The 12,593-nt window shown below is 30.9% G+C and overlaps 3 protein-coding genes and 1 pseudogene across 5 annotated transcripts; 2 read left to right on the top strand and 2 right to left on the bottom strand.

The window, feature by feature from the left end:
- Nucleotides 1-465: 465 nt before the first annotated feature.
- LOC128389795 (uncharacterized) lies at nt 466-1,391 on the top strand. Its single transcript, XM_053349423.1, has 2 exons — nt 466-808; nt 1,061-1,391. The coding sequence occupies exons 1-2, from the start codon at nt 535-537 to the stop codon at nt 1,234-1,236; spliced, it is 450 nt and encodes a 149-aa protein (XP_053205398.1). The 5' UTR covers nt 466-534; the 3' UTR covers nt 1,237-1,391.
- LOC128389794 (C-factor-like) lies at nt 1,381-2,609 on the bottom strand (annotated as a pseudogene).
- A 135-nt stretch (nt 2,610-2,744) lies between these two features.
- LOC128389791 (C-factor-like) lies at nt 2,745-5,879 on the bottom strand. Of its 3 annotated transcripts, XM_053349421.1 has the most exons (5): nt 5,540-5,864; nt 4,985-5,416; nt 4,372-4,692; nt 3,761-3,929; nt 2,745-3,632 (listed from the first exon to the last, which is right to left on the bottom strand). In XM_053349421.1, exons 4-5 carry the CDS (start codon nt 3,893-3,895, stop codon nt 3,036-3,038), a joined length of 732 nt encoding a protein of 243 aa, XP_053205396.1. In that variant the 5' UTR covers nt 3,896-3,929; nt 4,372-4,692; nt 4,985-5,416; nt 5,540-5,864; the 3' UTR covers nt 2,745-3,035. The 3 variants fall into 3 exon arrangements, with proteins under 3 accessions (XP_053205396.1, XP_053205395.1, XP_053205394.1); XM_053349420.1 differs by having other exon boundaries at nt 3,761-4,692; nt 5,540-5,862; XM_053349419.1 differs by lacking the exons at nt 2,745-3,632; nt 3,761-3,929 and having other exon boundaries at nt 4,107-4,692; nt 5,540-5,879.
- Nucleotides 5,880-6,029: 150 nt separating this feature from the next.
- Nucleotides 6,030-7,331, top strand: LOC128389792 (exosome complex component RRP41-like). Its single transcript, XM_053349422.1, has 2 exons — nt 6,030-6,487; nt 6,578-7,331. The coding sequence occupies exons 1-2, from the start codon at nt 6,103-6,105 to the stop codon at nt 6,928-6,930; spliced, it is 738 nt and encodes a 245-aa protein (XP_053205397.1). The 5' UTR covers nt 6,030-6,102; the 3' UTR covers nt 6,931-7,331.
- Nucleotides 7,332-12,593: the final 5,262 nt, after the last annotated feature.

Here is a 12,593-nt window from a genome sequence, read left to right as displayed (position 1 = left end):
AAAGTTTTAAATCTCCATTAATTCTCATGGTTATTCAATCCAATAACCAAATAAATATCGCTCTAAATAGCTATAAATGTCAATGAAGCATTTTCTGTCTATTTTCCGATCAAAAATTGACCTTATAACCGATTAATCTTCCTTAAGTCATCTAACGATTAATATTATTCATCGTCTTCAAAATGCTCTCAACGATTCCTTCAATAGTAAAGAAAACGTTCATTAAACAGTAGCAAAGCTTTGGAATCGTTATCTGGATGCATTTCTACAGTTACAGATCTGGTTAGCAATCTAATGGGACTAAAATAATATCTTAAATTGTACTAATTACGATGTTAGAGTAGGAGGCAAGATAATTGAAACAATAACAAGAAGCTTCAATTAATGAAAGATTATCGGTACTTGATGATTTCAACGAATGGGTAAAAATGACTCAGACTGATTATATAAAAGCATACAAGAGCTAATGGAATTGATTCATCTTGAATTCATCATTCGTATTAAGTTAATCAACTCAACAACAATCAAAGTAAAATGAATTTTACTCATCTTGTTACCTTCTCTCTTCTCATGGTGTTGATCGTCAACAACGGTCAATGTGCTTCTATTTTAGCTGCTAAGCCTGTTGATGATAAAGCCGATAGTTCAATCGTGCTAAATTATCATTATGTTGAAGATCGGGAAGATTTCGTTTTACTCAATTTAAACGCTACAGAAACTGGACCAAAACAAATAGAAGAGTGTAGTTTGTCACTGCAAAGTCAACGCGAAGTCAATGGTAAATTATACTGGAGCTCAGCTTTCGATTGTAAGTAATTTGCAGTGAAATCATTCAATAATTAATAACTTGAAAATGAGTTTGACGGTATTTTAAAATTATTTGCTCAGAAAGAGCGATAACAACAACTGATCAATGATAATCAAGAGATTCAAATTTAACTTTGATTTGATTGATAAATCATTTTTGCCTGAGCGAATGATATAAAACAACCGTCGAACTCATTTTCTCCGACTGTATTTTTAATCTTGAATTAACATGTATCTTTCTATCCTTCTGTAGATTCTGTTATCCATAGTTCTCGACCTGAGTCCGAGAACAAGGTTATTTTCAGTGTGTTGGTCAAAGATGTAAAACCGTTTCCGAATGTTCGATTCGCAGTTCGCTGTACGTACTCTGATGGTACAGCTCCTCAGACAAATTATCTAAACATCAACAAGAACTTGAGGGCTCAATAATGGACCAATTTTCGATACACGATTTACTATAATTATCTTATTGCCACGAATTAATTTCAGTAGGCTGTATCACTAATGTTCACTTTCACATCGTTGTTTCCTTTGATGTTGATTTTATGAATTTGAAACAATAAAAAATTGAAGTTTAAGTTTGAGTTTGAATAAGAGGCTATTCTCTTATTTTCAATCTCTAATTTATGTAGTCACTTTTGCCGATCCAAAACGGAAATTTTTTTATTAGATTAATACTGTCGTCTACTCATCCAACTTTATCCGACAGTTAAAAGGGCATCGGTTTACCCTCAAAGTTGATGAAAGTTCCATCTGATTCTGGTGTTAGAGTGGAAATGTTTTTAATCATATTGGAAACGCTGAAATCGGGTTCATACATGGCATTGGGTCCACCAAGGTCAGTTTTACACCAACCAGGACAGAAGATTATACTTGTAACTCCGTCGGCCTTAAGGTGATCTCCATAGGTTCTGGTTAACATGTTCATTGCAGCCTAACAAATGGGAAACATCAAATATCAAATGATAAGTTTACTTGTTGCTAATCACAATTGATTCTTGACGTTTTCACAGTCAATTGTTCATCTCATGTGTCAAAAAATGGAAGCTAATGTAGCTTAATCTGTGCATTTTTGTCAACCTTATTTTCATTTTTAGTTAAGATTAAGCTACAACAAACACCTTAACTTGTTAAGTGCTCACTCTTTACATGGATTAATGATTGTATCATAATTACCTTGCTTGCTTTGTAAGCTGGAAAACCTCCTAGACGAGCATTAGTCCGAGTTATACTTCCAGCTCCTGATGAAATGGCAACGATTAACTTTCGATGGGATTTTTTAATGAGAGGTGCTAATGATCTGGTTAACATGTATGGACCCACAGCATTGATTTCATAATTTTTCATGAATTCTTTCGGTGTCACCTTATCAACATCAGTTATTATCATGATTCCAGCATTGTTAATCAAAATATCAAACCTTTATCACCGACAATCTTATCAACTTCAGTGACAAAAGCTTCATGAGAATCATAATCAACAACATCGAGTTTCAAAATGTGAACATTGTCATTTTTTTCAACGAGAGACTTTAAATTCTGTTGACAAAGAAAACATGAAAATGGAAATAAGCTTAAATTTTCAATGGAAATTCAAATTACAATTAACTTACGTCAGCCTCTTCTGGATTACGACAAGCGGCAATAATATGATCAATTCGTGGCTCAGCTGAAGCCAATTGACGGACAAATTCAAAACCAAGGCCTCGATTAGCACCAGTAACAAGAACAGTTGAAACTTCAAGCATTTTGATGACAATTAACCAACTAAATCAACTATAAAACAGAATTAAAATTGATTCATTCATTTGTTAACAATTTACTCTCTTTTTATATCCTTGATTATGGTGAGTAGTAAAAGTACTGATAACAATTGGGAGTAATTAATGATTAACTAATTGTATCGCTAATCGAGATAAATAATTAATCTATGCAAAATCCTATGATGAAGTTTTCCTTTAATTAAAATGGAAATTGTAAAAGTTAATTCAGGTAAGAATCGATTTTAATTACAAGAGATCAGAAAGAGAGATTAAAGGCAAACGATTACCAATCATAAATTGAAACATTGTAATTGTAACAATTAGTGTAATCATTTTACAATAATGAAAAAAAAACAAAGTTGATTTATTGTAAGCGATGAAACTAATACGCACTAATTAACTAATTTCCAGATGAAGGGCAAAATAGTTATGATAATCATCATCAAGAATGAATGATTTAATTTGTTTACCAGGGAATTATTTTACCATCAAAGTTAATCATTTTACCATTTGAATTTTTATCAACGAGTGACAAAGTTTTCAACATTTTGGTGACACTTTGGTCAACAGCCATTGGAGCCTTTTTCCCACCCATGTCCGTCTTGACCCACCCTGGGTTTATGGAGACACAAAGGATTCCCTCTTTGGCCAGGTCGGTTGCGACACTTCGGGAGATCATGTTTAAGGCCACTTTACTTGCACGGTAAGGGTACATTCCGCCCTGATTGTTTTGCTCGATACTTGCTACCGTTGTTCCCATGTTGACAATTAATTTGGTCGATCCTTCATCTTTACCTGATGATTTGAGTAAAGGTAAAAATGTCTTCGTGAGCAGCAAGGGTGCGACTGTATTAACCTCGTAGCTTTCCAACATATCAGTGGGAGTAACTTGATTAAGAGTTTTAAATTGTGCAATTCCTGCATTGTTGATCAATAAATCCAATCCATTTGAGCCGACAATTGAGTTGACCTGAGAATAAAATTTATCGTAATTGGGAAAATCTCTAACATCAAGTTGAACAATATGAAGATTAGTTGAAGATGATTTGAGTTTCCTTAATTCCTGGAGAGAGAGAGAGCAAAATAACAAAACAAAACAAAACAATCAGATTAAATTATCTTAAGGAAATTTTCAGGATTAAAAATCAAGGCTAAATTTAGAAATGAAAATTGAACAATTATCATAATTACCTCGGCTTTATCGGGATTACGACAAGTAGCAATAACATTTATTGGCTTTGGATTAAGATTAATTATCTGTCTAACAAATTCCAGACCAATACCACGATTAGCGCCAGTAATTAAACAACATGTAGTTCGTAACATAATTGATCTCCACAAATTGACTTAATTGGTCACACTGAATAAAGAATTGATTAGATAGAAAAGGAAATGAACAAAGATTACAAAAATTAGAATGAAAAAAGATGATGAAATGTCCTTAGTCTAAACTTGAAGAAAAAAGCAAAATACAATCAGCTGATCTGCTTTGATAGTATTTAGGTTGATGAAATGATGAGTTAATATACAACGTGGATAATGTCAATCAGGAGATTAATTGATTGTGCTGATAGATTGATGAGGTACAGTGATTACCACAATTAAGAAATGAGTGGTAAATTGTTTGTGTATCTTTCAAGTGTCTAAATTGAATCAAGCAACAATAAACAACTTCGAGGGTTGAATGTTAGAAACATTTTTTTTTTCTTTGGCGGGAGTTATGATGATATTGGAATGAAACAATTAGTTGATTCTAATTTTGTTTCCTTCTTTCTTGTTCTTTTAAATTAGTTTAACATTACTGATTGTTTTCCTGTGATGGACAATTGGATTATTAAAACTGGCTACTGCTTTAACTTTTCCTTTGAATGTTTTCTTGACACAAATATTTTCACTGGTTGAATCGATTGTCAGAAATTCAATTGTCTGAACTTCCCCATGGTAAAAACCTTTTGAATAAATACTTGAAACATTATACGAAATCAGGATAACATGGAGACTTAATTTTCGTCTAATTAGAAATTGCATTAAATCAGCTATGTAAACATCATCACAATAGATTATGACCAATTTAAGATGGACATTAAGAGCTGCTTGTTCTGAGAAATAGCGATAAATTGTAACTGTCAAGAGAAAAGAAAAGAAAAGAAAATGATTAAATGATTAGAAAGAATTTGATTAACTTAATTAACTGATGAATATCTTTTTACTTTGGAAAGGTTAATTGTTTGGGGTAATGAAGATAATTAGTAACTATTATTGACTTGATTTGCTCCCAATTTGCACTTTACTCACACCTAGTGAATAATTTCACTGGTATAGATTAACAATTAACTGAATTAATCATTTTTCCACTGGAAAATCAAATCATTTGGAAAGTTATTTATATCTCTTGGAATTAAAAACAATACCTACCTAATAAATTGAAAGGATCAGCCTCATGAACTATTGATATATTATCCATGATACTATCATCTGGTAGTAGAGTTTTAAATTGAATGTAATTGAAACAATTAAGACCATCAAATATGATCAATGAGTGTTTACTTTTAGATTGAGTTAAAGCTTGTATTTGTCTAGGATTTTCTTGTGATACTTTACAAGCCTCAACACAGAGACGGTAAATGTAACTATTGATATCGCAAGATTTGTTGGTGGAAAAATCAATCAGATAAAGTCCAAATTTATCAACAATCTGATCTAATTGTAAATTGATTCCATTATCGGTTCCATGGTTTATCCTTTGATTAGCATTGACACGGATTAAAACATCAAGTAAACTTTCACTTGCAGCTGAACCAAGAGATGGTCTGGCCATTCTGATTAGCAGTCGATTTAAGATAAAACCTAAATTCCAACAATCAAAACAAAACAACAATTAAACACAAACAACAACAACAAAAAAACACCATAATTAATTGTAGGCCCAAAAATTGAAAGAAAAACAAAATTACCAGAAATCCTACTTACTATTAGTACACCACAAGAAATTAATATGGATTACAATTTCTTGAGATTCCACAATTAACTCTTATTCCAAGGGATCATAAACACACCACAGATTCAACGATAGATTCAATTGAAAAGAAAAACAATCAACTAATTAAAAGAAATGATGAAAAAACAATTAAAAAGGAAAAGAAAAAAGTGAAAACCAAATCAAAACAAACGATTTTTTTTCCTTTCAAATTGGAGCCAAAAATTTCGGCGGCAAACCAAAAGCTCTTCACCTTTTGATGACAACAATTAACTATATTTACTTCATCTAAATAACTGTTAATTACTCTTCCCAATCAAACAACCTAATCAGTGAAGAAAAACCTTAATTTCCAAATTAAAATCAACCAAAAGAAATTAGAATTTAGAATAATTAAAAAACTGGAAAATTCGACAATAGATGGAGCCAGTGATTCGATTAAAGAAACGAATCCATGTGATTGTGTTGATTGTTTTTCTCTCAATTTCTTATTTTGTTGATTAATTTTATTGTTTATCAATTCTTTGTAGTTTTATAAAATTAATTTTATTTTATTATGGAGACACGAGTATTGTTACAATCTACTAGTTGTAAGACACCATTTAGAATTGATGGTCGAAAGCCAAGTGAAACTCGTCACTTGGTTTGTCGTGTTGGTGTTTTTGAACAAGCGGATGGATCGGCTTATTTTAAGATCGGAAATACCCAAGTTTTGGCCACAGTTTATGGGCCTCATGATACCCGTGGTAGAAGTAAAGTTAATCCAGAGAAAGCTGTGATTAACTGTAAGTACAACATGTCCACATTTAGTAAGACAACGAGGAAAAATTTACCCAAAGGTGATTACCGGTCAATAGAGATAAGTAACAATTTAACTCAGATTTTTGATTCCGCCATTTTGACTGAACTGTATCCACATTCACAAGTTGACATTTATTTAGGTAAGAAAATTTAGTAAATTCTTTGTTCTAATTACTTGTTTCTTCGTATATTCTTTTCTAACAAATCTAATTTCTATATGTTTATTGCAGAGGTTATTCAATCAGATGGAAGTGATTACGCTGCTTGTGTCAATGCTGCTTCATTAGCTGTTATTCATGCTGGTATCCCAATCAAAGATATTGTCTGTGCCTGTAGTGCTGGATTCATTGATAATCAACCGATTACTGATGTAAATGGAATTGAAGAATCATCAAATAATACACCTACCCTGACAGTAGCCATGTTACCCAAGGATAAACAGATACTTTCAATGGAATCAAGTGGAAAAATTCATTTAGATAATTTAATTGATGTTATGGATGCGGCAATCGAAGGATGTAAATCTGTTCTTTATGTTATGAAGCAAACAATTCTCACTCATATTCAAGAATTAAAGGAATAAATTGTCACCCACAAGTCCAAGGAAACAAGCAAAGAAAAAAAAATCTCTAATTCTCATAAATCACCACCATCATCATCATTACACTAATTGAATTAGTGAAACTTAAATAGTGATAACAAGTAAAATTACTCAACAATAGTGAGTCAAATGGCTGTGATTTACATTTAATTTCAATCTAATTTGAAAGAAGATGGAAAACCACAAATCAAGTTATACATTATATTACAATTTCTAATTGTGACCCAACAAGTTTACAACAATTTAGAGACAACAGCAAATCAAATCAATGACTCATTAGAAGATGATCTGAAAAGAAAGCAAAATCACTGATTGTTATGATTCACTTTTAATCTAATGTAATCCATTTAATCATAATAACATGAGGAGAGATACAAACAACAGATAGACGAGATAACAACAATTTAATAATAATGATGATAATGTCCAAGGAAAAAGTGAAACTCAAAATAATATCCTAACAAACAACAATCAACTTTAATCATTTCGTGTCCATGGTTAGTCCTTTAGGCGTAACTGAAAAAAAAGTCAGATGATTTATCGTTTATTATCATCATTATTATTTGATATTATTATCAAATGATAACTGATTATATGAAAAAACAAACATGGACACGATGAAGATGAAGATGATGACAAGAAGAAGACAAGAAAATAAGTTCTAAGATCCAAGAATCGATAATAACATTATCGATAATAAAGAGAAAAGTTTTTATTAAAAAAAAAGAGACTAATCCTCTTGGGAGGAATAATCATCATCTCTTATCATCATTGGACTTATAATTCATCATGATGATGATAATCATTGTGAAGATTTTGCCGATAATCAAATTAATAACAATCATAATGATAACAATGAATTTAATTGTATTGACTTACAAAGTACAATAAATTTCGAGAGAGAAAAAAGTTCTAAAGTAAAAAAAAAAGTTCTAAGACAATTCTAGTTTTGGAATTTTTTTTTTCTTTTCGAAACTTTTTTCTCTCTCAAATTGACTGAATAACGATAAAATAATGAGAGAGATGAAAGAAACTTGATGAATTGATTGTATATTGAGATGGAATTGGAGTTTCAAGTTACTTTGTTTACGATAATCAATCATCACAATCAAGAGTTAGATTGTTGTGAATGAAATTAATCTTATTTTAAGCAGCCATTTAATTCATTATCATCAATTGATAAACTTTATTTTCAACGAGTTGATGATGACATGAAATTGAAAAGAAATTCATACAATTCAATGGAAGGAAATAAAAATGATTTCTCTCTTTTTTTCCCTCTTTTTCTGCAGAATTTTTTTTCACTAGCTATCCCTCCCTTCCTACTACTCTACCAATCCCATTGTGATCATAATAATAACACTTAAGTGGCAAATGAATATACAGTGAGATCCATAAAAGAGTAAACAAAAAGTCAATTCATTTTCATCTTATCATGTAACATTATCATTGGAACTTTTTTTATATTCAGAATCATTACCATGATTATATTACATCATTATCTTTTTTACATACGATTACAATTATCAGGGAGAAAGAAGTTGAAACTAATGATGAAAAGTTGGAAGAAAAAATTATAAGATAATATATCAAGGGAGAGAGAAAGTTCTGAAACTCATTGAAAAGTTCATAAGGGGAGATGGGAGGTGAGAATTGTTGAACTTTCCTCTCTCTCTCTCTCCCTCTTTCTCTCGGAGGGTGAGTGAAAAAAGGTTATTGATTGTTGCTGGTGAAAATTGAGAAAAGTTCAGAATGAATTCCAACTGAACTTTTTCTTACTTTTTTCTTTGTTATTTTTAGACCCAACAAAAGATCATTCTGAAAGTTCAATTTTTCATCTTCTAAAATGAAGATAAACATGAAGATGATGGTGTGAAGATGGAAGATTAATTTCATATAAAGTAAACAGTCAACTCACATTGAAGGTAGAGAGAGAGAGAGAGAGAGAGAGAGAGAGAGCAAATATAAAGGAATCAAGAAAAAGTTCTTACCCTGATCATTGACTTATAACCAAGTGAGAGGTTAAAAAAACTCCCTGTGACCTCATCCCACCCTGTTCTCATCCTTGGAACCCACTCTTTCCTAATCTATGTTAGCATTTACCTTTCATGATGATCCCTAATGTTGGAACATGATTTTTATTTGTATCAACTCAACTTTACTATCAATTGTGTTCAGTCCAATGAGTATTAATCAAATGGAAGGTGGGAAAGTTGGTGGTGGAAATGGAAACATGAAAGAGAAACAACTCAGTTAGAATAGATTCTCACGAGGAGAATTAATATTCACAAAGAATTTTTCCAAAAATTCTTTCTATTATAACATTATTCTTATTGAAAAGTATTCCAATGAAAACTCAGAGAAAAGGAGATAAAGTAATTTACTTGAAAATAAATTGACTTGACTATAAAAGTATTATTATATTCAATCATTAATACTTCATGAGAAGCTTGAATTAAGGAATTGATTATAATTATCATTTGATTACCTGTGAAATAAATTCAATTCCAAATTCATGGTAATGTAGATACACCATGAAAATAGTTCTGAATATGATAAAGCAAATGAAAAGTTATCACTGACAAAATTTCATCAAAATTTGATCAACAAGAAAAAAAAGTACCGTTAGAATTATTTTTTTTTACTTCATCTCAATAATATGTGATCTGAATTTGTTGAAATGGTTCACACAATAATATCATCATCATCATCATCATGGTGATAATAATCATCTTCATCATCAATTTTACAGTTTCCAGGATGATGTGCATGTAAATGTTTATTCTGAACATGAACAAATACCCAGTGAACAATTTCCATTCTGAAAATGAAATAATATCACAGGAAAAGTTCACAAGGTCAATTCTCAAGGCTAAAGGTTAACTTTTTCTTCTTCATGAGGTGAACTCAATAGAAAATGTTATCAAGAATCGTTGAATGTTCATCTCGAAACTTTTTCTCTCTCTGTTCATTTCATCTTCTATCAAGATAATAGTAAATCATCTTGTTGAATTTTCGCTCATCTTTATCAGAATCTGATGATTTTCATGGTAACCATTTTTCTCCTCATTTCAAATTCTATCGGAGTTTCCATAATATCTCATGGTTACCATCAATTTTCATTATCCATCCTCATCATTTACATACACAGATACCAAAAGGTTATCTTACAGATTCATTATCGTCATCATCATCATTCAAATGATTCTGTAAATAAAAACATGATAACTTTTGTATAATCGAAAAGTTCATTATCAGAATCAAAAGGGAATTGAATATGTAAAAGTTGAAGGAGGAGAAGAAAAAAAGTTCTAAGGCAAAGTTATTGTTTCTTCCTTGAGAATGAAAAAACAGGAAACAGAAAAGATGAAGTGAACAACAAACTTGAATGACAAGAGTGTCACATAGCGTAATTAAAGATAGTTAACAGGAAGGAAGATGTGGTGTGGAAGATGATAATGACGATAAGAAAGAAAGAGTAAGATAGATGAATGAAAGATGATGATAACTGAGAGAAAATCATTTGTAACTCTCGTTCTCACTTCATATTTTTTTTCTCTCTCGATGAAATTGATATGTAACTGTTATCGATTAGATGAATATCATCTTCCATCATCATCGCCTCCATTTCTCACTCTCTTATCATCTTTTGGGACAAATCTCTTTTCATATGTAATATTACTACCAGTAGAAGATGATGAAGATGAAAATGAAGAGAGAGAGGGTGAGAGAAAAAGAAATAACCATTTTCTTTCCGTTAACGGGTCGTTCTCATTCCAGGCCATTAATTTAATCATTTCAATTGAGCATAGGAAAGATGATGATGATAATAATGATGACAAACCATTTTTATCATCATACTCACAAGAATGAATCTTAATCTGTTATTCCTCCCACTCGAAAGGACATTAAATGTTCATAAGAAGAGGAAATCGAGTCCAAAGATATTTGGAGACTTTTTTCCTCATCACCACACCTACACCACCATCACCACCTCCTCCTCCTACTTCATGTCTCTCTCTCTCTCTCCTATTTATCCCCTTCAACAAGATTTCTAAACAATAAAACCCAACAAACGGTTGGATATGTTGCCCATCAATGGCCCATCATTCAAATATAATAATACATATACAAAGATAATGTGAAAAGATGAGGAAGATAAAAAACTTGATAATATTGGAAACTATCACTCTCTCACCATCAACATAATGTATTATATCAACATCATCATCAGTCCGCATCTAATCACCTCCTCACTCTCTTCATCCTCATCACCAGTAACATCATCTTCATCTCCAAATAACATTTCTCTCCCTATGTTAATAAAAGAGAAGAAGAAAAAAAGAAACCAAAACTTTGCCTCTTAAGGTTGACTCATCTTCTTAAATCAATTAGTCACCCTCACTAATACTACCATTTATAAACCATATTTTTCATCCTCATCCTCATCCTCATCCTCCCTCATCATCATCCCCCTCTCTCTCTCTTACACTGATTTCATCTTCTCTGTACTTATAATGATTTTCATAAGTTACTCTTTCCTTTTACTTCCAATCATCTGTAGCATTATAATACATAAGTAGCATCCTCATCATCTTCATCCTTTAGTATTCTCCTCATCATAACTGTAACTCTCTCTCTCTCTCTCTCTCTCTCTCTCTCTCTCTTCTTCTCCTGATTCTCATAAAATTTTCCATGGAAAATCTGATTAACAAAATAAACGGAAAATCAAAGTATTAATATTTAACAAACTCCGACAGACTTTCATGATTAAATCTTAATCCATTACTAACAATTACAATCTGTTAATCATTACAATTAATCATTAACATCAACATGATAATAACACAAGATAATCAACAACATAAAGAAACATTTCTCATTTTATCACAACAACAATAAAAAGTAAATTAAATCTGAAAACATTATATTAATTATGCTAAAATTAATTGATAGGTTTTAATTATAAACTCAAATGCAATTAGATTAATGATTAATCTTGTAATTTTAATTCAATTTGTTTTTTTTGTTATATATTTATAACCCCAATCAATTTAATTTAGTTTGCAAATAGCAATCCCTTGATGAAATCAATGAACAATGTTAATCAAATAGGCTTCGTGTTAAAATAAATGATTCACGTTCACAATTAACCATTGAAAGACTGATCAATTTGATTATCAAGCCAACACACTGATTACTTCAATTGTCAGATAAAACAATTAATAAATGAACCTGATCAAATGTATGCATATAAATATATCAATTCACAAGAGCAATTAATTTAAATTGTTAACCCTTAAGATAATGATAATGATGATAAAATCTCATGAGAGGTTAACACACAAAAGGGAATCGTTGAGAATCATGAAAATCAAATTAGATTAGTAACAATTTAAATCTTGCAAAATTAGATTACAACCTTTAATCAGCAATTAATTGTAATGACATTGATAAATTGCTGATGATCATGATGATGATCAGTAATCACAATCAACGTGAATTGAAAACAGCAACAAAAATAAACTTGAAAAAGTCAAAGTTAATCATGATCATAATCAATGAGCATAATCAAATATTAACCAACAATCAAAATGATAATCATGATGGTTAAAGTTTTGATTGCTTAAAATTAAGTTTGATTA

This window comes from Panonychus citri, unplaced genomic scaffold (assembly GCF_014898815.1).
Source record: "Panonychus citri isolate SS breed McGregor unplaced genomic scaffold, ASM1489881v1 Contig00111, whole genome shotgun sequence".
Lineage (NCBI taxonomy): Eukaryota > Metazoa > Arthropoda > Arachnida > Trombidiformes > Tetranychidae > Panonychus > Panonychus citri.
This window is presented reverse-complemented; position numbering and strand designations above follow the sequence as displayed.